The 24,992-nt window shown below is 41.2% G+C and overlaps 2 protein-coding genes across 2 annotated transcripts; one reads left to right on the top strand and one right to left on the bottom strand.

Annotated features, from left to right (window-relative positions):
* Nucleotides 1-395: 395 nt before the first annotated feature.
* Nucleotides 396-2,562, bottom strand: crx (cone-rod homeobox). Its single transcript, XM_034114138.1, has 3 exons — nt 2,466-2,562; nt 1,290-1,441; nt 396-1,031 (listed from the first exon to the last, which is right to left on the bottom strand). The coding sequence occupies exons 1-3, from the start codon at nt 2,560-2,562 to the stop codon at nt 396-398; spliced, it is 885 nt and encodes a 294-aa protein (XP_033970029.1).
* Nucleotides 2,563-15,282: 12,720 nt separating this feature from the next.
* kptn (kaptin (actin binding protein)) lies at nt 15,283-24,174 on the top strand. Its single transcript, XM_034114570.1, has 13 exons — nt 15,283-15,417; nt 15,572-15,796; nt 16,796-16,878; nt 16,985-17,069; nt 17,152-17,206; nt 17,678-17,756; nt 18,388-18,461; nt 19,013-19,119; nt 19,915-20,001; nt 20,135-20,198; nt 20,321-20,456; nt 20,900-21,073; nt 23,720-24,174. The coding sequence occupies exons 2-13, from the start codon at nt 15,595-15,597 to the stop codon at nt 23,879-23,881; spliced, it is 1,308 nt and encodes a 435-aa protein (XP_033970461.1). The 5' UTR covers nt 15,283-15,417; nt 15,572-15,594; the 3' UTR covers nt 23,882-24,174.
* The last annotated feature ends 818 nt before the right edge of the window (nt 24,175-24,992 follow it).

The following is a 24,992-nucleotide window of genomic DNA, read 5'->3' as shown; positions in this document are numbered from 1 at the left end:
GGAGGAGATGACTCTCCCTTCACTCTATGACAATGCACATTAAAACAAAATCAAACGCACAGAAGACATGGCTCAATGTGTTTTCATCAGTATGTCTCGGGGATTTCTTGAGGCTTCTGTTCTCTTATTTAACATAGCATAAAGAAGAGAACATGCATGATTTGCAGAGAGGCAGCGTGATGACACACACCGGGCCTTCTTCTCCAAAGTCATTCAAATAAAATGCATTTCTACAGAGGACACCTTTAGAAAATAAAACAGAATGTTACAAACAGGAAACTGGAGATCAAAGAGAACGAGTCCTCTGGCAGACCTCTTCTCACTATCTCTCACGCTGACACACAGCGCGTTGATACACATAAACGCCACCTTTATCACGCAGCATAATTGAGAGATTACAGGACCTGGAACTTCCAGGAGTTCTGGTCCTTGTGGTCCAGGCAGTCCATTGTGGTGAAGCCCAGTTTCCAGGCCTGCTGGTCCTTGTAGTCCAGGCAGTCCACAGAGGTGAAGCCCAGGGAGGAGGCCGTGCTGTAGCCCTGTGATGACAGCGAGGCCGGGGACTGGCTGAGGGAGCCCCCCATGGAGGGCACTGTGATGGGGCTGAGGGCCCCCACGGTGCCGGTCAGCTGCGAGTGCATGGGGGACAGGTAGGCGCTGCAGTCCAGGCCGGTGAAGTAGGAGGTGGTGCTGGCGTAGCCCTGGGAGTAGGCCGACGGCTGGCCGTAGCTCATGGGGTAGGGGGAGGGCCGCTGCATGCAGGGGGCCGAGGAGGCCAGAGGGTCGGGCAGGGGGGAGATGGCCGGGCTCCAGATGGACACGGACGTGTTTCCATTGCTGGAGCTCGGGATCAGGCTGGGCCCTGTATGGGCGGAGGAGGGGCTGTAGGAGCCGGAGGGGTTAGGGCCGGGATCAGGGGCGCTGACTTCCTGCAGGGGAGAGGCCTTCTTCTTGGGGGGCCGAGGCTTGGACTGGCCACTGCTCTGCTGCAGCTGCTGGCGGCACTTGGCACGGCGGTTCTTAAACCAAACCTGGAGGAGCAGAGGAAAAGATAAAACGTGTAAGTACAGAGAACGTCAGACATGCTGATACCTGAAGGTGTAAATGACTTGTGGGGTACGGACTTATGAATGACTTATGTAACTGAAGTGTTATACTGTAAATGCAAATGCAATATGCTGCTGTTCTCCTTCTTTAGAGGAAATGTGTTTCCTTTAGGGTACATCAGTATGTAACCCACAGCCTAACTGTATGGCCTCCATCTTGGCAGTAGCCTTCTTCTCCGTTACCTGCACACGTGACTCCGGCAGGTTGATCTTGAGGGCCACCTCCTCCCTCATGAAGATGTCGGGGTAGCGGGTCTTGGAGAACAGCGCCTCCAGGATGTCCAGCTGTGTGCGGGTGAAGGTGGTGCGCTCTCTGCGCTGCTTCCGGGGAGTGGCTGCAAACCCAGGAGACGGAGGGGATTATTATTATTCTGCAGCACAGAGCTGACCTGAATTATGTGCAGCACTCAGGCTCATATTCTAGAGGTAACACGACATGTCATTTAAGTCATTTTTTTAGGTGGTTTGATGTTTTCCAACTATGTGTGGATGGCAACAAGAACACATGTTAATTTAAACTTCACAGTACATTATGATATTCTTTATAATCCTGACTGTGTTCTGTCGTCAATATGAGCACAGAAGTGTTTTTGTTTGTTAGATTGATAGACACTGGTCCTTTCAAGAGTTTCAGTTTTCCCAAAAAAGAAGACACATTACGCTGCATTGAATGTATTTCACTATAGTTTACATATTTAAAATCACACTGTATATGCCATATGTTACATGTTCATCAACGATTAGTGAAGAGTTAATAGATGTAGTCATGGTAATGTAGCAATTAGCACATTAATTGTCTCTTATATACTCTTATATCGATCTATATTTATCTCAGCGTCACCGACGTCATTACAGTTTGAAAGGAAGAGTGAAAAACATAAAGTAATACAAATCTTTTTCAAATCTATGTTCCCGACAGCCACTGTCAGTTTATGCGAGTTTCAAAGCTTTAAACAATATTCAGTTTATCTGCGAATTAACAAATGTATGTGTTAATCAATGTTACTCACGACAACGTAATATAAAAATGAGTAATTCATTTAAATCATCGACCTCTCATAACCGCGGGTACACTAATATTTATTTGGCTAAAATCCATATAGTAATGATACTTTTATCGTACAATAACTATTTCTGACATTACTTTTTGTCAGTATTGGCTCTTATGAAACAAAAACAAAAACAAAGTGTTTATCCTGTCATTTATTTGTCGTTCGCCACAGCGTTACGCACAGCCTGCGCGTCTTTACGCACCATGTTGACTCGAATAATATACTTTAAATGACTAAAACAGCAGGAAACACATACTTCAAAGTAAATTAAAACCAAATATGAAAGAAAACATAAGTTTATACTTACAAGGATAAGCGATGGTTGTGTGTAGCACGTCCATTCCCTGGCCAGGCAAATTTAACCCGTTCATGGTGTAATGGGGTTGCTTTATGTAGGACATCATCCTGACAGCAGGCTTTTAAGTCCTGTCGGGGACTTGTATGTCGGACACGCAACACAACAACCGAGGGCCCCTCAGAGCTCCACGGGGCCACAGGTCGCGGCTCCTGGTCCAACCCGCGCCGAGTTCACGGGAGGAACCTCCAAGTGTTTTGATCTACCTGTAGTTTGAGTCCCTCCTGGTTGTGAGCTCAGCAGCGGCTCTCTGCAGCTCTGACTCTCCGATCTGCCGCTCTCTCCGTTAGGTCATCACTCAGGTGAAGTGGCCCCGCGTGCTTGTGCGCCTTGGTGAGGTCGCTCTAACTGAGTTCTTCACCGGCACACGCTGCTAATTAGAGGGAGCAAGTGGCTTCAGCAAACCCCTCCCACCCCCCCCCCCCCCCCCCCCACCCCCATCCCTCCCACAGACACTGTAAAGTGTCCAAAGCAACAGGCTACAATAAGACAAACCACACTTACAAAATATATTTTCATCATTTTGCATTGATTCGTATATTGATCCACTCGTATGGAATAAATACAAACTTTAAAATAGTAATAAAATAGTTTAAAGAAAATCTTTAAATTATTATTATTTAGAAAAATACTCCAAAAAGTAATCAGTTTTGGATGATTTTGAAAAAATACTCTGTATTATATCACAATGTGAGACAAAAAAAATCATTTTTATTTCAGAAATGTTTTTGTTTATTAAAAAGCCTTTTTCCTTGAGTTCTTAATTTGCCTTCCTTTAAATAGTGTTTTTCCTCTTGATGAGCAATATATCTGCTGCTGCTCATACATTCACACATCATTGGGAGATTACAGTTATCTCCAAAACAGCTCCACACACACACACACACACACACACACACACACACACACACACACACACACACACACACACACACACACACACACACACACACACACACACACACACACACACACACACACACACACACACACACACACACACACACACACACACAGATGCATAACACCGACAAAGCTCATTTGATTTATCATAATATGCTTTATCTGAAAAGTAAGTATCTTATCTCCAGATAAAGGGAGGAAAGTCACAGCAGTGTGTCAGTGGTGGAGCAGGAGAGGAGGCAGCAGGGAACTACAGCCGCACGCTGGGGGAGAAGGTCGGGTTAATATGTAGACTGAGAGAAAGAATGAAATAGAAATAAAATGCAGAAGATGAAGACGTCAGGAGAACTGAACATGGAGGGAGGAAGGACAGAGAGCAGCGAGGACTCAGAGCAAGCAGCGTCACCTGATCAAAACCTATATGGACACTCTAACATAGAAATGGATTAATAAAAACATTTGTTCCACTTTGATTTTGTGGACTAAAGTGCTGCCATGAGAGACTTTGAAGGAGTCTGAGATGCATTGTGACTTTAAGAAAACTCTGTATATGCAATGTTGTGCAAATTGTAGGTCTAAATTATATTAAGAAAGGCTTTGATCAGTTTAAATGCTTCACTATAATTGGAATGGTTTGAAACACCTGTTTGTGTGCATGCATTGTTGTACACAATAGATATCATATTCTGAAAGAATTTGACAAACCTTATTTTTTACACTCTAGCTGCGTTCATTTGATTACAAATGCCTTACTTTTATAATCTTTCATTAAGGACATTTTGTTTTATTGAAATATTGTTGAACTATTGATAGAAGGCAATGCAAATATTGTCCAAAAGGAAGATTCTAAGATAGGATATTTACATTTTTGTTGTGACTTATTTTAGTTTGGTTACAAATATCATTATGTGAACACTTCATGATGGCGATGCACTGTAATGGCGCCGCTCAAGGCTGCAACAGCAGGTAGGGAAGTGGGAAACAGGACTTTGCTGGTATATAATCCCTTCCCGACTGCCCCTCCCCCTAATGCTGGACTAACAGAGAAACATTTCAGCATGATGCAAGCAAACATTTTCATTTCAAGACTAAAGAGAGTTGTTTTCAACATGCCGACTGACGCCTTCAAACTCAGGAGGATGGAGGGATGAAAATCACCTGGTGGAGGGGGGGGGTTAGGTACACAGTGAGGGGGTGTGTTGGAGAAACAGGTGAAGGGGCAGAGTGTGGGGGGGGGGAGCTCCGGTTGTTCTCGTCCCCACTAACACACTGCTGCTGTTAATCCAGATTAGAGTGTCTAAAACAGGACGGATAAATCTGCAGGCAGCCAGCAATACAGAGGCTGCTGTCAGCCCCAATCACTCTGACACACACACACACACACACACACACACACACACACACACACACACACGCACGCACGCATGCACGCACGCACGCACGCACGCACGCACGCACGCACACACACACACACACACACACAAAAACACACACACACTTTTAGCCAAATAGTTACATTCCTGATCTAAATCAAACGTGTTCAATAACTCTACATTTTAATATAGAAAACTTTACGTACGCTGAATCTACTTTAATGCAGCAGATCCAACTCAATATAAATGTCTTTCAGAACACTCAATATATAGCTCACGTTTTCTATTCAAGAGGGAGATAACATCAGTCGTACTGTAGCAGATCCACCTTTAAAATATTAACAGTTGTTGGCGTGACAAAAACGGCATTATATGGGTCAGTTCTATCTTTATACAAAAATACATAACCCATGTTTTTAATATTTCATTTTCCTTATACTCTAAAAACCACTGTCATGTATTGTGTGGTATGCGAATGGTATGTGTGCATTTTTAGCAACATACTGTCTAAATATTAAAATGTGTATTTAAATTTGTATTTTTACTATATATACTTGCCACTAATGTTTATTGTTATTACATGTGTATCTTATTGTATCTTCTAAACATGTTTAACTTGTGTAACGATTGACACTGCTGCTGGAAACAAAACCAAATAATTCCCAATTTGGGATAAATAAAGAGAAGGAGTAATTTGCATTTTTAATTATGCACAAAATAAACAAATACTAATTGACAGTAAAAGCTTTATTGGCAGCATGCAATAGCTATTTAATGACAAATCTTTGAAACTAAAGTCAGTAAAGAACAGAAGGGGTAAAACGGGAAACAGTTATGTTCTCATCTGAACAATGTTCCTGTGTTGTTCTGTTATGTTTTCAGAAATGAGACACGAGCAATAAAGCAACAAATAATCATTGGACACCAATCTAATAAAAACAAAGAAACATGTGAAAAACAATACTGGGAAAGAGAAATTAGAAAAAACAGATAAATAATTAGACATCATGAATCTGATGACAATTGCCTTTTATTTAGCTTCTGATAATATGGACTTATATGTCTGTACATGTATTGTTTGTAAAGAGGGAGGTGAAAAAAAATCATCCCGTCTAGTATTATATGAGTAAAATACATTTGAAAACACATATCTGACAAATTGAAATAAATTAAACTGTATATCGAGAATGTTCCGAGATACTTGAACTCCTTCACTTGGGGTAAGGACTCATTCCCTACTTGGAGTGGACAGTCCATCGGTTTCCTGCTGAGAACCATGGCCTCAGATTTGGAGGTGCTGATCCTCATCCCAGCCGCTTGCGAACCGATCCAGTGAGAGCTGAATGTCGCAGACCGATGAAGCCATTAGAACCACATCATCTGCAAAAAGCAGTGGTGCAATCCTTAGTCCACCGAACTGCAGACCCCCTCCCCCATGACTACGCCTCGAAATCCTATCCATGTATATTACAAACAGGATTGGTTACAAAGCGTAGCCCTGGCGGAGGCCAACCCTCACCTGAAATGGGTCCGACTTTCTGCCGAGGACCCGGACACAGCTCTCGCTTTGGGAGTACAGAGATTGGATGGCCCTGAGAAGAGACCCCCTCACCCCATACTCCTGCAGCATCTCCCACAGTAACTCCCTGGGAACCCGGTCATACGCCTTCTCCAAGTCTACAAAACACATGTAGACCGGATAATCGTACTCCCAGGCCCCCTCCTGGATCCTTGCGAGAGTAAAAAGCTGATCCGTCGTTCCACGACCAGGACGGAATCTGCATTGTTCCTCCTCAATCTGAGGTTCGACAATCGGCCTGACCCTCCTTTCGAGTACCTTAGAGTAAACTTTCCCGGGGAGGCTGAGTAGTGTGATGCCTCTGTAATTGGCACACACCCTCTGATCCCCCTTTTTGAAAAGGGGAACCACCACCCCGGTCTGCCACTCCTTCGGTACTGTTTCCGACTTCCACGCAACGTTAATGAGACGTGTCAACCATGACAGTCCCTCAACACCCAGAGCCTTCAGCATTTCTGGGCGGATCACATCCACCCCCGGGGCTTTGCTACTGTGGAGTTGTTTGACTACCTCAGTGACCTCCCCCCGGGAGATTGGTGTTGATCCCCCGTCATACTCCAACTCTGCCTCTAGCACAGAGGGCGGAGTTGTCAGGTTCAGGAGTTCCTCAAAGTGTTCCTTCCAACGCCCTGAGGTCAACAACGTCCCATCCTTACTGTACACAGCTTGGATGGTTCCCTGCTTCCCCCTCCTGAGGTGTCGGACAGTTTTCCAGAACAACTTTGGTGCCGCCTGAAAGTCCTTTACCATGGCTTCTCCAAACTTCTCCCACACCCGCTGCTTTGCCTCGGCCACGGCTGAGGCTGCTGCCCTTCGGGCCTGTCGGTACCTTGCAACTGCCCCGGGAGTCCCCCGGGATAACAAATCCCTGAAGGCCTCCTTCTTCAGTCGGACGGCTTCCCTGACCACCGGTGTCCACCAGGAGGTTCGAGGGTAACCGCCCCTTGAGGCACCTAAGACCTTGAGACCACAGCTCCCCGCCGCGGCTTCGGCAATAGAGGCTTTGAACACCGCCCACTCTGGTTCAATGTCCCCAACATCCACAGGAATGCCCGAAAAGCTCCGCCGGAGGTGTGAGTTGAAGGCCTCCTGAACTTGGGCCTCCTCCAGAAGTTCCCAGTTCACATGAACTACACGTTTGGGCTTACCAGGTCTGTCCAGAGCTTCCCCCGCCACTCGACCCAACTCACCACCAGATGGTGATCAGTTGACAACTCCGCCCCTCTCTTTACCCGAGTGTCCAAAACATACGGCCTCAGCCCAGCTAGAAATGTTTGGTTCTAAAAACAATCTGAGAATGTTACCATTCACTGTTCTAGGAATGTTTTCAGCGGGAAGTTTTCTTTTGGTTCCCAGAATGTTCTTCTGAAAGGTAGGATAACGTTCTCTAAAAACATTCTTCAAATGTTTGGTAATAACTTTCTTAAGATGTTTTTGATAACCTTCTTAAGATGTTTTTGATAACATTGTTCGAACATTATGCCCTACTGTTCTTAAAACGTTTTCAGCGGGAAGTTTTCTTTTGGTTCCCAGAATGTTCTTCTGAAAGGTAGGATAACGTTCTCTAAAAACATTCTTTAAATGTTTGGTAATAACCTTCTTAAGATGTTTTTGATAACGTTCTTAAGATGTTTTTGATAACCTTAAGATGTTTTTGATAACATTGTTAGAACAATATGCCCTACTGTTCATAAAACGTTTTCAGCGGGACGTTTTATTTTGGTTCCCAGAATGATCTTCTGAAAGGTAGGATAACTTTCTCTAAAAACATTCTTAAAATGCTTGGTAATAACCTTTTTTAAATGTTTTTGATAACATTGTTAGAACATTATGCCATACTATTCTTAAAACGTTTTCAGTTGCAAGTTAGATTTTTTTTATGTTGCCAGAATGTTATTATTTTAGAGTAGGATAACGTGCTTTATCGTTCTGATTTATCAGAAGTCTTTTTTTATTTTTTTAATGCGACCAGCAGCTAGTACAAGTTACTGGGTGTTTCTCAATCGCGAGTAAAGCTGCTTCAGAGCCACTATTTCAAGCATACTACGTCATCGAGTGCCGCCGAAGGACTGTTCCAATCTCCAGCATACTTGGAAATCTACCGAGCCCGGCGTACTCCGTTTGGAGAAATATCGAGGCTGCACATGAGTAGACTCCGCGGTCTTAAAATCCCCACAATGCTTTGCGCACGGACCAATTTCCCCAAATCTGTGGCGGAAGATGTAAGGCGAGGCTTCTCATATGACGCACACCTGCACACTTGCTAGCCTGTTCCACTCTTTGTTTTCCGAATGGCAGGAAGTATTCTTGCCTCGCTTCTGAAGCAAGATGCTCGGCAGACATGTGCTACCAAGCAAGCGTACTCGCGATTGAGAAACACCCAGTGTCGGTGTCACATGTACTGGAGGGGACCCAGAATCAGACTCGGAATCAGCTGGTGAAAGTAACATTTGTTTATTAGAAAAGGGGAGTGGAGGTTGGTTATGGCGGCAGTGGGAAACAGTTGTTCCAGGGTGGTCAGAGAGGCCTGGCTGGTCTTGGGAGTGTGGCAGGCCTTGGATTCCTCATGGGAGAGACACAAGAATCAGTGTGAGGCAAAAGCAGGCAAAGTTGTCAAAGAATATGCTGGCAAAAAGCTAGAGCGGCACGCAACAAACCGTTCACGGCAACAATCCGGCAGGGAATGAGTGCAGGCTGCAGGCTTTCATAGTGTGGCTGATGAGCAGGTTGCAGGTGTGGTTGATTAGAGATTGCTCCCAGCCGTGTAGAGCAGACCAGCAGGCAGTGGGGGGGCGGGGGAGAGAGAGAGACACACAGTAGAAACAAACACATGCAAACACTAACAGGGGTTTCAGGGACGGGCAGTGACAGTTCCGACAGGTCCGTTCTTCTATATGTCTGTCGGTCTCAAATCTAAAGGGTGCAATAACGATTTTTATCCAATATGCATAAACAGCGGACACTGTTTATACGCAGCCCTCACAAACCACACACGGCCAGATAGCTTATCCGTTAGAACCTACATACGAGACACAACCTTTATAGTCAGAAAAAAGTGTGATTATTTTCTGATATTTTACACATATGATATTATGAATTATCACCAAAAATGTTAAGAATGTTTTTAGAGAACGTTATCCTACCTTTCAGAAGAAAAAAGGAAAATGTGGTGACATCAGATTTTTTAAAACATCCTTTTCAAACAAATGCAACAAGTTTGTTTTTCAAAGCGCTCTAGAAATAAATCTGACGTTGATCATGACCGTGTTAATATTTGCCATCACAGGAACGTTTTATAAAAAAAGAATAACATCCTGAAAACATTTTCAGAATGTTGCTTGAAGAATGTTCTTCATTTGTTATCATGTAACATTAAGGGAACGTTTTATAAAGAACATCTTTAATGTGTTACCCCAACAACGTCCAAAACACATCCTCTGAATGTTGCAGTTAAAACGTTATGTCTTAGTTAATCTTAAACCTTATAGGAACATTATTTGAAATAATAAACATCCTAAAAAGGTTCTTTGAACATCAGATTAAAACGTTTCTTTAAAACATTATTAGAACCTGTAGGTAATGTTAGCCAAAGTTGTGAGAACGTTCCCCGCTAGCTGGGAGGTCCGATGATACGATAACGAAATCGATCATGGACCTTCTGCCTAGGGTGCTCTGGTACCACGTACACTTATGAGCATTCTTAGGTTCGAACATGGTGTTTGTTATGGCCAATCCATGACTAGCACAGAAGTCCAGTAACAAACCACTACTCCGGTTCAGATCAGGGGGGCCGTTCTTCCCAATCACACCCCTCCAAGTGTCTCCATCATTGCCCACATGTGCGTTGAAGTCTCCCAGCAAGATTAAAGAGTCCCCTTCAGGAGCCCCATACAGGACTCTTTCCAGGGTCTCCAAGAAGGCTGTATACTCTGAACTGCTGTTTGGTGCATAAGCACACACAACAGTCAGAGTTTTCCCCCCCATAACCCGCAGGCGTAGGGAGGCGACCCTCTCGTCCACTGGGGTAAACTCCAACAAAGAAGCAAGCCCGGCCACCAGACGCTCGCCGACGAGTCCTCCTTCTGGGCCTGGCTCCAGAAGGGGACCCCGGGCTTCCTCCGGGCCGGGTATCCTCACTTTGTGTGTCGTCTTTCATGAGGTCTTTTGACATTGTTCAGATGGAGCGTGAGATGGGCCGGAGAATCGGAGCAGAGGGAGCGGTACTGCAGTCGTTTTTTCGCACCGTTGTGACAAAAAGAGAGCTGAGCCAGAAGGCAAAGCTCTCTGTCTACCGGGCCATTTTCCTTCCTACCCTCACCTATGGTCATGAAGGATGGGTCATGACCGAAAGAACGAGATCGCGGATACAAGCGGCCGAGATGGGTTTTCTCCGCAGGGTGGCTGGCGTCTCCCTTAGGGATAAGGTGAGAAGTTCAGTCATCCGGGAGGGACTCGGAGTTGAACCGCTCCTCCTTCGCGTCGAAAGGAGCCAGTTGAGGTGGTTCGGGCACCTAGTAAGGATGCCACCTGGGCGCCTCCCTAGGGAGGTGTTCCAGCCACATCCAGCTGGGAACAGACCGAGGGGTAGACCTAGGACCAGGTGGAGGGATTATATCTCTTCGCTGGCCTGGGAGCGCCTTGGGATCCCCCAGTCAGAGCTGGTTGATGTGGCCAGGGAAAGGAAAGTTTGGGGCTCTCTGCTGGAACTGCTACCCCCGCGACCCGACCACGGATAAGCGGGAGAAGATGGATCGAGAATGTTGCCTCCTTAGGGCTACGGTAAATCCGTTTTTCTCAATGTTTCAATGCTCTGATTATTCCCAAAAGCCCCATCATTATTTTATTGAATAAGCTTCACTACAGTTAAGACAGTTAAGACAGTTAATTGACTTCATATTTTTTACATCATGAATTGGGTTAATGGTACAGTGTGTGTGTGTGTGTGTGTGTGTGTGTGTGTGTGTGAGAGAGAGAGTCAGGAGCTGTACAGTGAGGTGAGGTGTGTGTCAGTACAGGATGAGTGATTACAGTGGACAGTAATCCTGCACATGGATTAGCAGGTGGTATTAGGAGAGGGGGTGGGGGGGTCTGCAGTGGGGGGGTGGTGTAACACACTTCCACCTCTGAACTCTCACAATATGGAGCAGCCGCTCGCAGGGCCTAACCCCCGTCTGCTACCCCCCCCAGAACACACTCCGGACTTTATAAGACGTGTGACACACACTTAGACAGCCCACAGGGATGATGTGACACCATGTAGTTGTTGAAGGGAGATACAATTGTGATTATTGATACACAATCTTATTGAATTGACTTCATAAAACATGTAGGTGCAATACGTTTATGGATGTCAGGTATCTACATTCCATCAATGTGAACTATGGCTTTATGTTTAATAATTTGGTTAATGTCCTGTACTATATGCCAATGTTATTATTGACCTCCTCACAGGAGCTGTTTACAAAATGGCATAAGCATCTCATTTGGTTTCCTTTTTATTATGCTCTTTGTCTTCTTTCTTGTATACGTTTTAGGATTCTTATATGTACATTTGATGAGTATTAATGACTTCAGAGGTCAGATAATGTTGTCCGGCAGTAAAGACTGCAGAAAAAGTACTTTACCTAAATTGTGAAGGAAATGTAATCTAGTATCAAATATAAAAGTAATGTAACCTGATTACTTTCGGTTTCTGTTGAATTTCCTAATTATCAAATGCAATGCAAATAAATACAGGAGAAAAATAAATATCAATAAGATGTAAGTAAGTAAACTGCCTTTCATTAAACATATTCAGGCAGCAGCCTCTACACCAACACTGAAACACATGAGCACATACTACAGTTTAAAAAAGCAGAAATAAAGTCTGAGCTGACAGAAAATGCTCCGTTTTAGTTTCATACATACAGTTAAGCTCACACACACTATCTTATGAACATATAGGTTCACCTGCTGAATTAAAAACAGAACAAATGACCCAAAGAAAGTGAAAAGTATAACGCAGATTTAGCCAGTAGGCGTATAGATTCACACTTAAAGTATTATCCTACAGAACAGTACAGTTTACAGAGAAGAAATAAAAGTGTTCCTTTTACAGGAGACAGAATCTGCTCTCACCACAGTATATCGATTAAGAGCATCCACAGCATGCTTCTCAATGTATCTTTCTCTATTTTTTAAATGTACTGTTACATTCTAATCCTGTTTGTAATCCCCATGTTGTTTTAGTTTTTTTTAAATGTACCGGTAATCTGATCTATTTTGTGTAACTGTAAGGGAATATTATCTGTTTTTTGTAACGCAATGACATAATCCCGTTACATGTAATCCGTTACTCTGCATGCCAGCTGTTGCTGCAGTGAAGTATAAAAAGAACAATACTAGTACTATTATAACCAGACTTTATGAAGTGTTTGCTTTGCATTGGTGGCATTTAGAAGCAGAAACCAATCCTTTTGATGAGATTAAGAAGAGACACTGTCCCCTTTCAGAGAGGGGGGCTTCATGCTGAGATGGGAACACTGTTCGGTTCATGTGTTCTACTTCTACACCTCAGATTCACACAAGTGTTTCTCTCTGTTATCACATGACATGTACAACACTATATAGTTATTCCAGTCAACTCATATCGAATAGTTCCCACTACCTTTGGTGAGGATGTGAGGAAACAGGAGGCTGTTTCAGATGTACTGCAGCAAAAGGAGGAGAGGCACTGCTGCTGGGGGGGGGGGGGGGGGCATTAGGTGAAGTTTAGGCTGAGCCAAAATGAAACTCACCACAGGTTTGGACATAGGCATGGGAGCATTTCTTGATTCTTCCTACTGTGTTCGTGTTATCACCATTATACTCCAAAGCAAATTCCTTGTGCAATAAACCTGTTTCTGACTGATAAGAAAGTCGGGATATTGGAAAGAAAACTAAAGTATGCGATATGCCTTGATTTTAGTGTCTTCTTCTCTATAAAAGGAGGTAGGACCTTTTGTCAAGCTGTTGGTAAGCAGAAAGAGGGAAATGTAAAGCTTTCAACAAGTTGCTGTAAGTGTTCACTGACATCTGCTGGACAAACATCAACACTCTCTTTAAGAGAGCTGGACTGTATCATGGAGGACCCCTCCACCCCCACTCCACCCCCCCTCCATGCAGAGCTAGTGAAGATGAGGAGCACGCTCAGCCTCAGACTCATCCCTCCACGACACAGCACCAAGCGCCTCGGACAGTCCTTTGTGCCTGTAGCCATCAGGCTGCACAACACAACCCTGAAACCCATCTATAACCTGCACTGTATACACACCCACATACAACTTATACCCGCTCTGATACCGGCACCTTAAATATATTTAACATATCTGTTCTGCTCACATATCTGTGTACATTCACCGGATCATAGTTTAACTAGTTTAACTAGTTTTTTCAATTAATACTGTTAATACATGTTTATTCTTATTTTATTTGTCTTTTATTCTTTTTTACTTTTAATTCCTGTGTAATATATGTGCTTCTTCTTATTCTGTTGCTGCCTTGACACGTGGATTTCCCTACGGGGATTATTAGAGGTCCATCTTATCTTATCTTATGAACTGCCCTAATGGACATATTTGTGGCAATGGTTTAGTGAGATTATGATTTATATGACAGACAATGGTATATTTTAATTTATTGAAATATCTACAATCATTTAAACACCTAGTAGAATTATTTGTATACCTTAATGTTTGAATCATAAAGACTTTCTCTTGTATCTGTTAACCCTCTGCAGAGTCTTTTTAGACGTTTCCTTAAATCACCTTTTAAATGTACTTGTTATACATGGCACCCCATGTGTTACATATCAAAATGTTCAGGACAATCTCTGGTCTTGCTATAAATGCAAATTGCTCACCTTAGAGCACTGTGTGATGAGATAAGTAGCTCTAAAGCTTAACATTTGAAGTCCGATTTTCACACACACACACACACACACACACACACACACACACACACACACACACACACACACACACACACACACACACACACACACACACACACACACACACACACACACACACACACACACACACACACACACACACACACACACACACACACACACACAGGTATTTCCAGTTACTTTATATTCAGTATAAAATCACAGACACACATATACATACATCTGATAACATAGTCTCATCTGTACAGGACGGTAAAATAATCACAGGCACACATATAAATAAATCTATGACAGTCTCATCTGTACAGAACACTAACAGTATGATACAATAATCACAGGCACACATATAAATAAATCTATGACAAAGTCTCATCTGTACAGAACAGTATGATAAAATAATCGATGGGAAAAACATGTCTATAGCCACTGTAAATGTCTCCGTTGTGGGACGAATAAATTATTATTTGAATCATCTACACATGCAATCACCTTGGGGGAGGTCTCAAAAAGCTCGCCTGAAGTCGACTGGACAGCTCGTAGTCGGCTTCTTCTTCTTCTTCTCTCGGTTTTTGGCGGATTGCAAACAACTTTAAGGTGCATACCGCCACCTACTGTAAAAAAAGGATTTGATCATTAAGTTATTGTAACTTTGTCTTTAAGTTACTTTCACTTCATATATAAATGTATGCAATTTCTACTTAATTTCATAAGTTGTTATTATTTCAACTCAGCTCTGTAAGCCAGTTCAATGACTTCTAAATTATATGAAGTCAATTTGACTGAACAGTGTGAGTTGTGACATCTGACAATAAACAACAAAATATGATGGCAAAAAGTACAGTAAACTAAACCGACCTGGTAAAGCATTACCCTACTTTCAACTTTTTAATCAAAGCATTTGGTTTCTCTTCGCTGGATCGTTTTTATGATAATTAAATGCCATATATCCAATAGACGTGAACGCACCTCCTCCTGACCCGGATGTTTTGCTTCATGACGCTATGCTAGCAGGCTAAGCTATTTAGAGTCAGCCTGAGAAATACCAAAACAGAAGCTGTGAATGTGTGTCTTCAAAGTAAATGAAAATGCATTAGCACTGACTTAGCACGAACACTATATGTAAGTCAACATAATGTCGCGAGTGTAACATATTTTTTGACACTCGTTTTCTCATTTGAGCTCATTTAAGTTGAACTTGAATGGAGTTGGAGAACAGAGCAGTTACAAAACAACCACTGACAGTCTTCATTTTTGACATTTCTGACCGAATAAGTGAGTTGAGTTTCGGGTGGCGGGATGCTCCGGGAGGCCTACCCCTTCGTGGAGGACAGCTTCAGCCGCTTCCCGTCGCAGAGCAACATCTACGGGCTGTGTCAGGCCGGGCAGCAGGAGCTGTTAGCGGCCACTCTCAAAGGGAAGGTAGTGTGCTTCAGGTACCAGGAGCCGCAGCACAAAATCCGACCTGTGGCCAAGGAGGTCCAGTTCACCTACATCCCAGGTACTGCCCGGAGGACGGTGCCGTGCTGTAGAGCTATGGAGGAGATGGTGTATGAGCAATACAATGCAATACAATGCAGTGAGGCAGACTCAGCTGTAAAACAGTGTTGGAAGAAGTACTCAGATACTTTACAAATACTATGTTCCCAAAATACTCCACTGCAAGTAAAAGTCCTGATTTCAAAATCGTACTTAAAGTAAAAGTACTTATTCTGCACAATGACCCATTTGAGAATAATATAAAGTACAGAAGAATTATAAATACTTAATGTATTTAGTAAGTATCAAAAGTAAGGTTAAATCAGAATGGATCTTTTCACAGTTTAATATTAATTTGGTTAATATTTGATCTTGTTTTTTATACATATGAGAGCATTTTAGTATTGTAATGTGTCAATGTTGGACACATTTAGATATTAAAAATACTGTGTCGTTTAGTAGTACAGTAGGCCTACTGCTTTATACTATATCAGCATTATCATGTGTTTTTATATGCACAAAGTGAGTAGTAACTGAAAGAGTTAAAATACATGTAGTGGAGTAAAAGTACAATATTTGCTTCTGAAATGTAGTGGGGTAGAAGTATAAAGTACAAAATATGTCAAAAAAGTACTTGAGTACAATACTTGACACTACTTGACTAAATAGACTTGTGAAGTAATAGCCTACAGACTAATTTGCCCTCTTGGAATGACACAATGATGTTTAAAAAAAAAAAAAAATCTTAGACACAATTGAACATAGTTTATGTGTTGTTTCAAATACATGCAGTCAGATCACATATCAATATATGGCAATGCACAGGTACACATATGCACAAATGCAGTGTACACTCACTTAAGTATGCATACTTTACTTATTTAAGGTATCCTACTTTCACTAAACTTGATAAATCTTATTTAATGCTGCTTTAGTCCTATAGTCCTGAAAGCTGTGCTGCAGCTGTGTTGTCCAACAGCTGTTGATGCTGCAAGGATCTGATCCTGTCCTTTCTCTGTAGTCGATGCAGAGATCGTGTCAATCGATGCCTTCACTAAGTCTCCACCCAAAAGAGGCCTGGTGGTGGGCATCACATTCGTAAAGGTATTTGCATATATTTCAATTGAGGAGCCACTGCATGTGCATACTTTACTATAAAGGTTGTTAATTTGTTCTACTATTTGTGTTAATAACAGCTGTACTCCTGCAGGACTCTGGAGACAAAGCCACTCCGTTCCTGAACATCTACTGTGACTATGAGCCCGGCTCGGAGTTCAACCTGGAGTCTATCGCACGTGAGTGAAGTGAGGAGCGTCCTGTGCACTGTTACTGTGACACACACTTCTCCTGCTGATGGTAGTGTGTGTTTCTAAACAGAGAGCTGCCTGAATCTGGAGCTGCAGTTCACGCCCTTCCATCTCTACCACACAGAGTGAGTCTGCTGCTGCACAGCTGTGATAAACTGTGGACCATTAAACAATACAATACACACTTGAGTCGTCATGGTAGGCCGAACTAGCAAGATCAGGTTTTGTTGAGAACAACAGATCAAACCAAATGAAAGGGACTCTCTCCTAATCTGTCAGTGAGGAACATCGATTCCCTATTCCTTTATCCCAGAATGGTCAAAACACTGCAGTCACATTACAAAGACACGTGAAGCAGGGCAGAGGGACGTTGTTACAAACCAGTGGACAGACATTGCATGGCAAGCTGTTAAACTGGAGTTATGGTAAAGTTTTACAGCTCTATTAATGTCCCACTATAAGAATCATCAGAATACTTTATTTAATACACCAAAACGTAGTGGTTATAAACAGGCAGCTAAATAATATCATGTGGTGTTAATTACAAATACAATTTACAATTGAATTACAGATTATTATTATTTTTTCTGTGTCAGGGTGCAGAGTGAGGATGAAGGCAGAGAGACGGTGTTCCTACTGAGCGGCCATGACCAGAGGATCCACCTGTACAAGGAGGTCAGAGCAGAGCCTGGGGGGGGGGGGGGGGGATACCGTCTTTACAAAAATATAGATTTAATCCTTTCCCCCTCTTTATCTGTAAAACTAAATATCTGTAGAATTATAATACCTATTTGTTTATGTGAGTGGTTTTCACGTTTAGGTATTATTAGTCAATGTTTTTTATCTCAGTATTTATATTAAAAAAATATGTTTTTAATTGACAAATTTAACTAAAAGAATCAGAATTATTTATTTATTATAAAATATTTGTGTTGTGTCGTTTTGATTATAGTTATTTGTCTAAATATTTATAAACAACAATCAACAAACAATCAAATCTGTAAAATATGATTAATTCTTCATTTTGTCATAAATAAGTGAATAAACCAAAAGACCAGAACAGTAGTATTGTGTTCTCGTAAAGACTGTACAATGTGTATAAAGTGAATCAGACAAGGTTTGTTTGTCAAGGTCATTTGAGTTTTAACATGATTTGTTGTTCGGTCAAAGAGAAGACTTTATGAAAAGGGATGAAGGCTACAGTTAGGCTATTTTGAGCAACATGCATATAACAATATGGTTTTGCATATCTGAAGGAGACATTCACTTTGACTTATGATGTAACATGACAGCATTACTCCAACAGAACTCCTCCCTTCACCAGTTTGAAGAGCAGCCGGTGGAGAGACTCTTCCCTGAACTAGAAGATCTGCCCAGCAAGTGAGTCTGAGCTGCCGTTAGCTCCATCAGCTCTGAAGCTGCTGATGTTTCACTGTGTGTGGAGGAGTTGGGTGAATAAGACCATCAAGTTTCTCTCTATCCAATTTTCTTTATTCTCAAATCTTCACTAAGAGACTATTCTGTTCATAACTCAGCCAGTGGATATATAAGCCATTTCACGAGAAAACTCAGTTACAAAGACATACTGTAACAGCATAAACACATAGCAAGAACTTCTGAAGACAATAACAATGTAGTTATTAATATCATTATAAAATAATTCAAATAACACAGCAGAAATATGAAATGCAAGAAAGAAAAGAGAAACGCGTCATTATTCTTCACAATAAATCAATGAGACACTGCATACAGAATAAAACCAGATATCAGTAGCATCAATGTAGCATCGATGTAGCATATTTGCTGAAAGTGATGTATCACTGCTGTCATATCAATGAGCAATGACCACATGTCAGCACATTTTCTGACTTAAATGTATGTAAAATCCATAACCCTCTGTGTTTATTGTGTGCCCCCCCCTCTCCATGCAGTGTGCTGTGGTTGGATATGCTGAGTGTCGCTGGTGGCCGGAGACTCTCTGTGTTCGGCTGTCAGAATGGCTGTGTGGGACTGGCTCAGGTCAGCCAGACTGAACCAGGTGAGTCCCACCAAACTCTCAACAACCATTCTGATTGGTTCAACGCAGTCACATGACTCCTTCTCATAGCGTGTCCTCCAAAGTGGGATAGAGGAACACAGTGAAATCTAGCAGAAACTAGTGTACATGTTAAGGGTGCTACGGGTTCCATTCTATTAGCTGAATGGTTGAGAGCACTACAAATAGGATAGATGGATAGAAAGATAGAAACTCTATTTATCCCAAATTGGGAAATGATTTTGTTACAGCAGCAGTGTCAAGCATTACTACACGAGTTCAACATGTTTAAAATATACAATATCATACAAATGTTATACAAATTAGCGGCAAGTAAGAATATATTTCACACTCATTCAGCCATTGTCAAACAAAATAAATACTGCACAGTGAATATAAAGAATAGTGCACAGTCATTTGAACCATGCACAGTAAATAGAATAGTGCACGGTAATAGAATAGTGCACAGTAAATACAGAGTCGTTTCAGCAAAGTTAAATCCCCTTTGTGGGTTTACTGTGGGTTACAGAGACTTGACAAATAGTGTGTAATTGTTAGTAGCAAAGATACATTTGTTTGTATGAACCAGGTCCTAAATTCCCCTCTGATGGTACAGTATTTGTACAATTAACAAATTGGTTATGTATTAAATAAAGATAAGATAAGATATACCTTATTGATCCCAAATTAGGATTTTTTGTAACTAGTGACTAGTTAGTGACTTCAAGATGGTGTGTATGTGGTGATCATGATACTACTGCAGGATATTCCTATGTTCCTTGTATATCTTTTTGTCAGAGGTTCTGCAGAGCTGGCGGTTCCAGTTTGACAGTCCCATCTCTTCTGTGCTGCTGTTCCCTCTGAGCTGCCCCAGTGGAGAGGAAGGTAAGTCAGGGCGCTGTTTCACTTCCTCTGTCTGTCTCTTCATCCGTTTGCTCTTTTTGGATAAGTAGTGTGAACTATCTCTGGTAGTCACTGTGGATAAGTCTGGTCAAATCCACGTTTTTGTCTTTTCCAGGTGTGGAAATAAAAAGTTACAACCTTCTGGTAACCAGCACTATAGAGATGGCAGTTGTCTACAGGTACAAATAGTGATAGCTTTTTAAATATATCAGTGGAGAAATCAGACGTTTTCTGCTGTTTAGAACATGGCTCTATGCTGAGTTCAGAGCAGTGTGTTATCCATATGTGTGTGTCCCCTCAGAGATGTGCAGGAGCGAGGCCTGTCCCGCTCCGTGTGTCTCTCAGAGAGCGATCAGTGGGACGCAGTGCTGTGTGCTCTGGTCATCGACCTGGACTTTGACGGTCAGAAGGAGGTGCTGTTGGGAACATATGGGCAGGTCAGAGCTCCTCTAAGTCACTAATTCACTTTATTAATAATACTTCAAAGGATAAAGCTGGTGATATGGGTTTGAATTTTTTCACAAAATCTAATGAAAAAGATTTTAAAAACAAACACTTGACTCTAATGTAGGTTTTGCAGTACAGACAGTACTTGTAAGTCTTTTTATGTGATTTTACAGATATAGAATAACAACAGACTTGTTCTAGAAGTAGAATAACATAAACAGTAGGTCTAGAGCAGTTCGATAGAATGGCACATGATATGGTAGACTATACTCAGGGTCCCTTAAAATAGACTCTATAGAAGAAGTGAAGTGCAGATGTAGATGAAGGGCATTATCTGTGGATAACCACAACTAATCTCATCTAAAATCGAATGAGAATGATTGACCGGTGAGATCTCGATGATGAGGATGTTATCTCCCTTTCTTCCATGCAGGAAATGCTTTGTTACAAATTCCAGCCGGCAGGGACGGGAAGAGAGGAAGAGTTTCAGCTGCAGTGGAGGCGGAGCTTCAAGAGTCCTCTGCTGTCCATCATCTACTTAGACCTGACTGGCGACGGTTTGAGAGAGCTGGCTGTCCTCACACTTAAGGGACTGCATATTTTACAGGTACGTCACAGAAAGCTGTGTTAAAGGAATCTAAAATACGAATCGAAGCGCCATAGAAGCTTCCTGCCAAGGAAATTGCCTCTTGGTTGTGGATCATACTTTTTCAAAGCATATTGGCATAATAAATGGATCATCTGATAACCTTTTTAATACAAAAGCATGCTTTTATTAGGAAATATATTATTCCTTATGTAGAAAAGGCTTGAACTTTTGCTGACCTCTACTGGCCAGCAGAATAAATCTCAACAGAATTTCAAGAACTGATTTTACAGGCCCTTTGATTGGATTATCGGACAAAAGACACAAAAGTATCCAATGGATTTGAAAGTGAAAACACTTGTTTCCAACAGGACAAAGAAAACGCAACAAATTGGAAGATATGCAACATAAAAATTATAAACAATTTTGAGAAACACACAACAAAATCCTTCAACAAAAGAACAAAAATAATTAAAATAACAATATCTTTCCAAATGTCACTATAAATTGTTTACCCTGTTAAATTGTAAAGCCTGACTTTATTATCCAGTTTTTGATGCATATACTTGAGGTATAACAGACATATGTTCCATGACATGGCATCAGTTTATGAACAGGAACTTCACATGAATGCACACTGTCCCTATTTTCAAAGTGATATACTAAGTATGGACCATTGTTATGTGAAAATATTGATGCTTGTACCCATCAATAATAGTTTGGATATGATGCAGCTTCTGTTTCATCGGCTTTGAGCTGTACTGGCAGCAGTCCGATGCATTTAATAAATACTGAATTATGTTGCATCCACTTCAGTTTGTTCCTAAGGTTAGCTTTCAAACAACTGAGCAGAATGTGCATAATCAAGAGTTTACTGGCACATCTTAATAACATTCTGTGTTCCCATATTATAACATTTGAGACACAATTTTAGGTCCACCACAAGAAACATTCACCGTATTTATCCTTGCCAGCTTATTCTTATATCCAAACAGGTTTTTCTGTTTGACTCAAATGTATTAAAAGCTTGGATCAATGACCCACTACCTTAAAATGTGTAATTTTTTATTTTTACAAGTAAAATATGATACGTAAAGCAAAATGATTCCGCAAAATCAAAAGCTTGCATCTTGCCGTAACTGGCATATAATGTACACATAATAAATAAAAGAGGCCCGATAAAAGAACCTTGTGGCATCCCACATGTAATATCCTGGATGATTGAACCACCTCTATCAGAGACTCAACTTCTTTCTGTAAGGTAAAAAGTGAACTATTTTACAGCAATATGACGAAAACCTATGCATTTTGACAACATAATAGTATGTTTCATAGCCACTCTAGTAGGTTCAGTTATTAGCCAAAACTTGAACTGGTCAATCAATCAATTAAACAAGTCTTGGGAGGCAAATTTTATTAAAATCCAAAAATATAATGCATTCAATCTCCGTGCATTTGTTACTGTCAACATTAAAAAAGGTCATATCAATCTTCCTTAGGGAGTCTGTAACAGACAGGAATCATAATGGTCTTCTTTCAAAGCAACAGATCCATCCATGCTGTTTCCCAGCCCTCCACCTGGATGTGGCTCACAGATTGAATGCTCCATCATTCCTTTTAAACAAGCCCATCACACCTCAATTTGTTGCAATCACACCGATAAACGGAGTTACTGGTGAGATCAATTTCTGCACCTCGAGTGAAGCTATCAAGCAGCGCCTCTGACACTGTGTTCACAGCAGCTTTAGAGGTGTGAGGTACTTGATAACCTCACTCTTAGGCAATACGATTAGCATAAAGTCCTCTCTGATTAAATATGATATCAGTTTCTTTACACGTACTTTGCGAGTCTCCCTCAGAGCAACATAATTATCACCTCTGAGGTGTTGGATGTTATGAAACACATCTGCAGGAAACGTCTCCTTCAAGCAGCATCTACTGCACACCATTAGAATGTCAGAGTCTCTCTTCACTGCCAGATCATATGTTCTTGATGTGATATTTCCTCATTTTATCTGATTAAATATATCACAGACATCCAGAGCAACTGCTTCAGCATTAGCACTCACTACCTTCCCACAGAAGTAGCATCTAGTTGTTCCCATGGCATAAAACACCACAAGCTCAATTCAACCAACAAACTCTAAACAATATCTACACAAAGCTAGCCCTAATATCTGCACGGCTTTCCACTTGTCATACCAATACTGCACATATTTTATTTTATTATATTTTATTGTTACAGGTATAACTATATTTCATCAATATTTCATGTAAATATTGCTATATTTTATTGTTATATTGGTTTTCTTAAATTATTTATTTATAATTGTTTTTTTTGTTGGTCCTTTTGTTACAATTTATATTCTTTGACTGTGTTTATGTATGCACCATAAACACCAAGGCAAATTCCTCGTATGTGTTAACCTTCTTTGCGTTAAAAATGCATCTCAAGAAAAAATTGTCCTACGATCTGCTTTTAAATAATAAATATCTCCCTTCTTGCAACTTTTCAGTATTGTCATTCTCACACGTCACACATCAGCTCAACTCAGACCCAAAAATACATTGTCTCAGTGCTGATATTTCTCCTGTACAAATAAATTCCTCAAATCTGCCGGACATACTGTACATGTCATCTGTTGTTGTTGTGTTCCCTTTATTCAGCACACTCTCCCCAGCACTGCTGATCTGGTCCTTAAGCGGCTCGCCCTGAGGGTGTCAGCACTCACAGCGGGCTCTGATCTGCAGTCAGCCAAAGAGCCGGACACTGAGGGGGACGAGGCTCCAGCCAGAGAGGAGGAGTGTGCATCTCAGACATCAAGCTAGGAGAGACAGTGCCTTTGTGTCCATGAGTAAGTCCTGAAGACTCAGAATGGAGTTATTTACAGGTGGAGCGTGAAGGATTTTGTGCATTCCTAAACACTTACTTTTAGTTGTGTGGACAGGAACCAGCCATCACATTAAGCACCCAGAACAGTAAGGCACTGTTTTGTGGTTGAAAGCTGGCTGTAGGGGACGGTAAAACAAACTGATTGAAGAGCCCACATTAAGGTGTGAGGTGAGGTAAACGGTGTACAGTCATTTGCAGATAATAAATCACATTTGGTTCTACACACTTAGTGCTTTTGTTGTTTCTTTGGTATTTAGTGCCTGTGTTGTTATTGTGTTTCTTCCTTTGTGTAATTCACATGTGTCCAACTCATGGCCCGCAGGTGATGTATACACCTGTCCATATTGGTTATATATTCTATCGTGTACTCATATTTATTTATACAAAGTATGAATCTTCATCTATACTGGTGTATAATGTAATCATATTTATACTACCGCCTATAGTGTCTAACTATCTATATTTCTAATACCTCTATAGTGTATTCAATATATATATATATATTAATACTGTTCATACTGTATACTTAAGCTTTTAATATTTGTCATATTTATTTAATACATATATATTACATATATCTTCTGATGCTAACAGTGGTAGAAGTACTAATATATTTTATTGAAGTAAAAGTAGCAATACAAAAAATCCAGCTTTCAAAATGTTACCTAAGTAAAAGGTATTGTCATCAGAATTCATAAGTATCAAAATAAAAAGTACTAATTTTGCGTTATGGCCCATTTCAGAATCATATAAATGTTATTACTGTATTATGAATATTGTTGCATTCATTTGTTCATCACGTGTTAAAAGTGAAGCTCATTTTAATTACTGTTTTTTATTGTTGATTTAATAACATTAGTCAGTAAAGTCTTCAAAGCTCTCAGATAAATGTAAAAAGTACAAAGTGGCTTCCAAAATGAAACGGAAGTATGAAGTATAATACAATTTGAAATACCAAAGTAAAGGTGCCTCAAAATTAAGTACGTTAATTGAGTAAATGTACTTAGTTACATTCCACTACTGGGTGCTAACTAGATTTAGTTGTCC

Source organism: Trematomus bernacchii, unplaced genomic scaffold, assembly GCF_902827165.1.
Source record: "Trematomus bernacchii unplaced genomic scaffold, fTreBer1.1, whole genome shotgun sequence".
Lineage (NCBI taxonomy): Eukaryota > Metazoa > Chordata > Actinopteri > Perciformes > Nototheniidae > Trematomus > Trematomus bernacchii.
The sequence above is the reverse complement of the archived record's forward strand: the minus strand, read 5'-3'. Positions and strand labels throughout refer to the sequence as shown.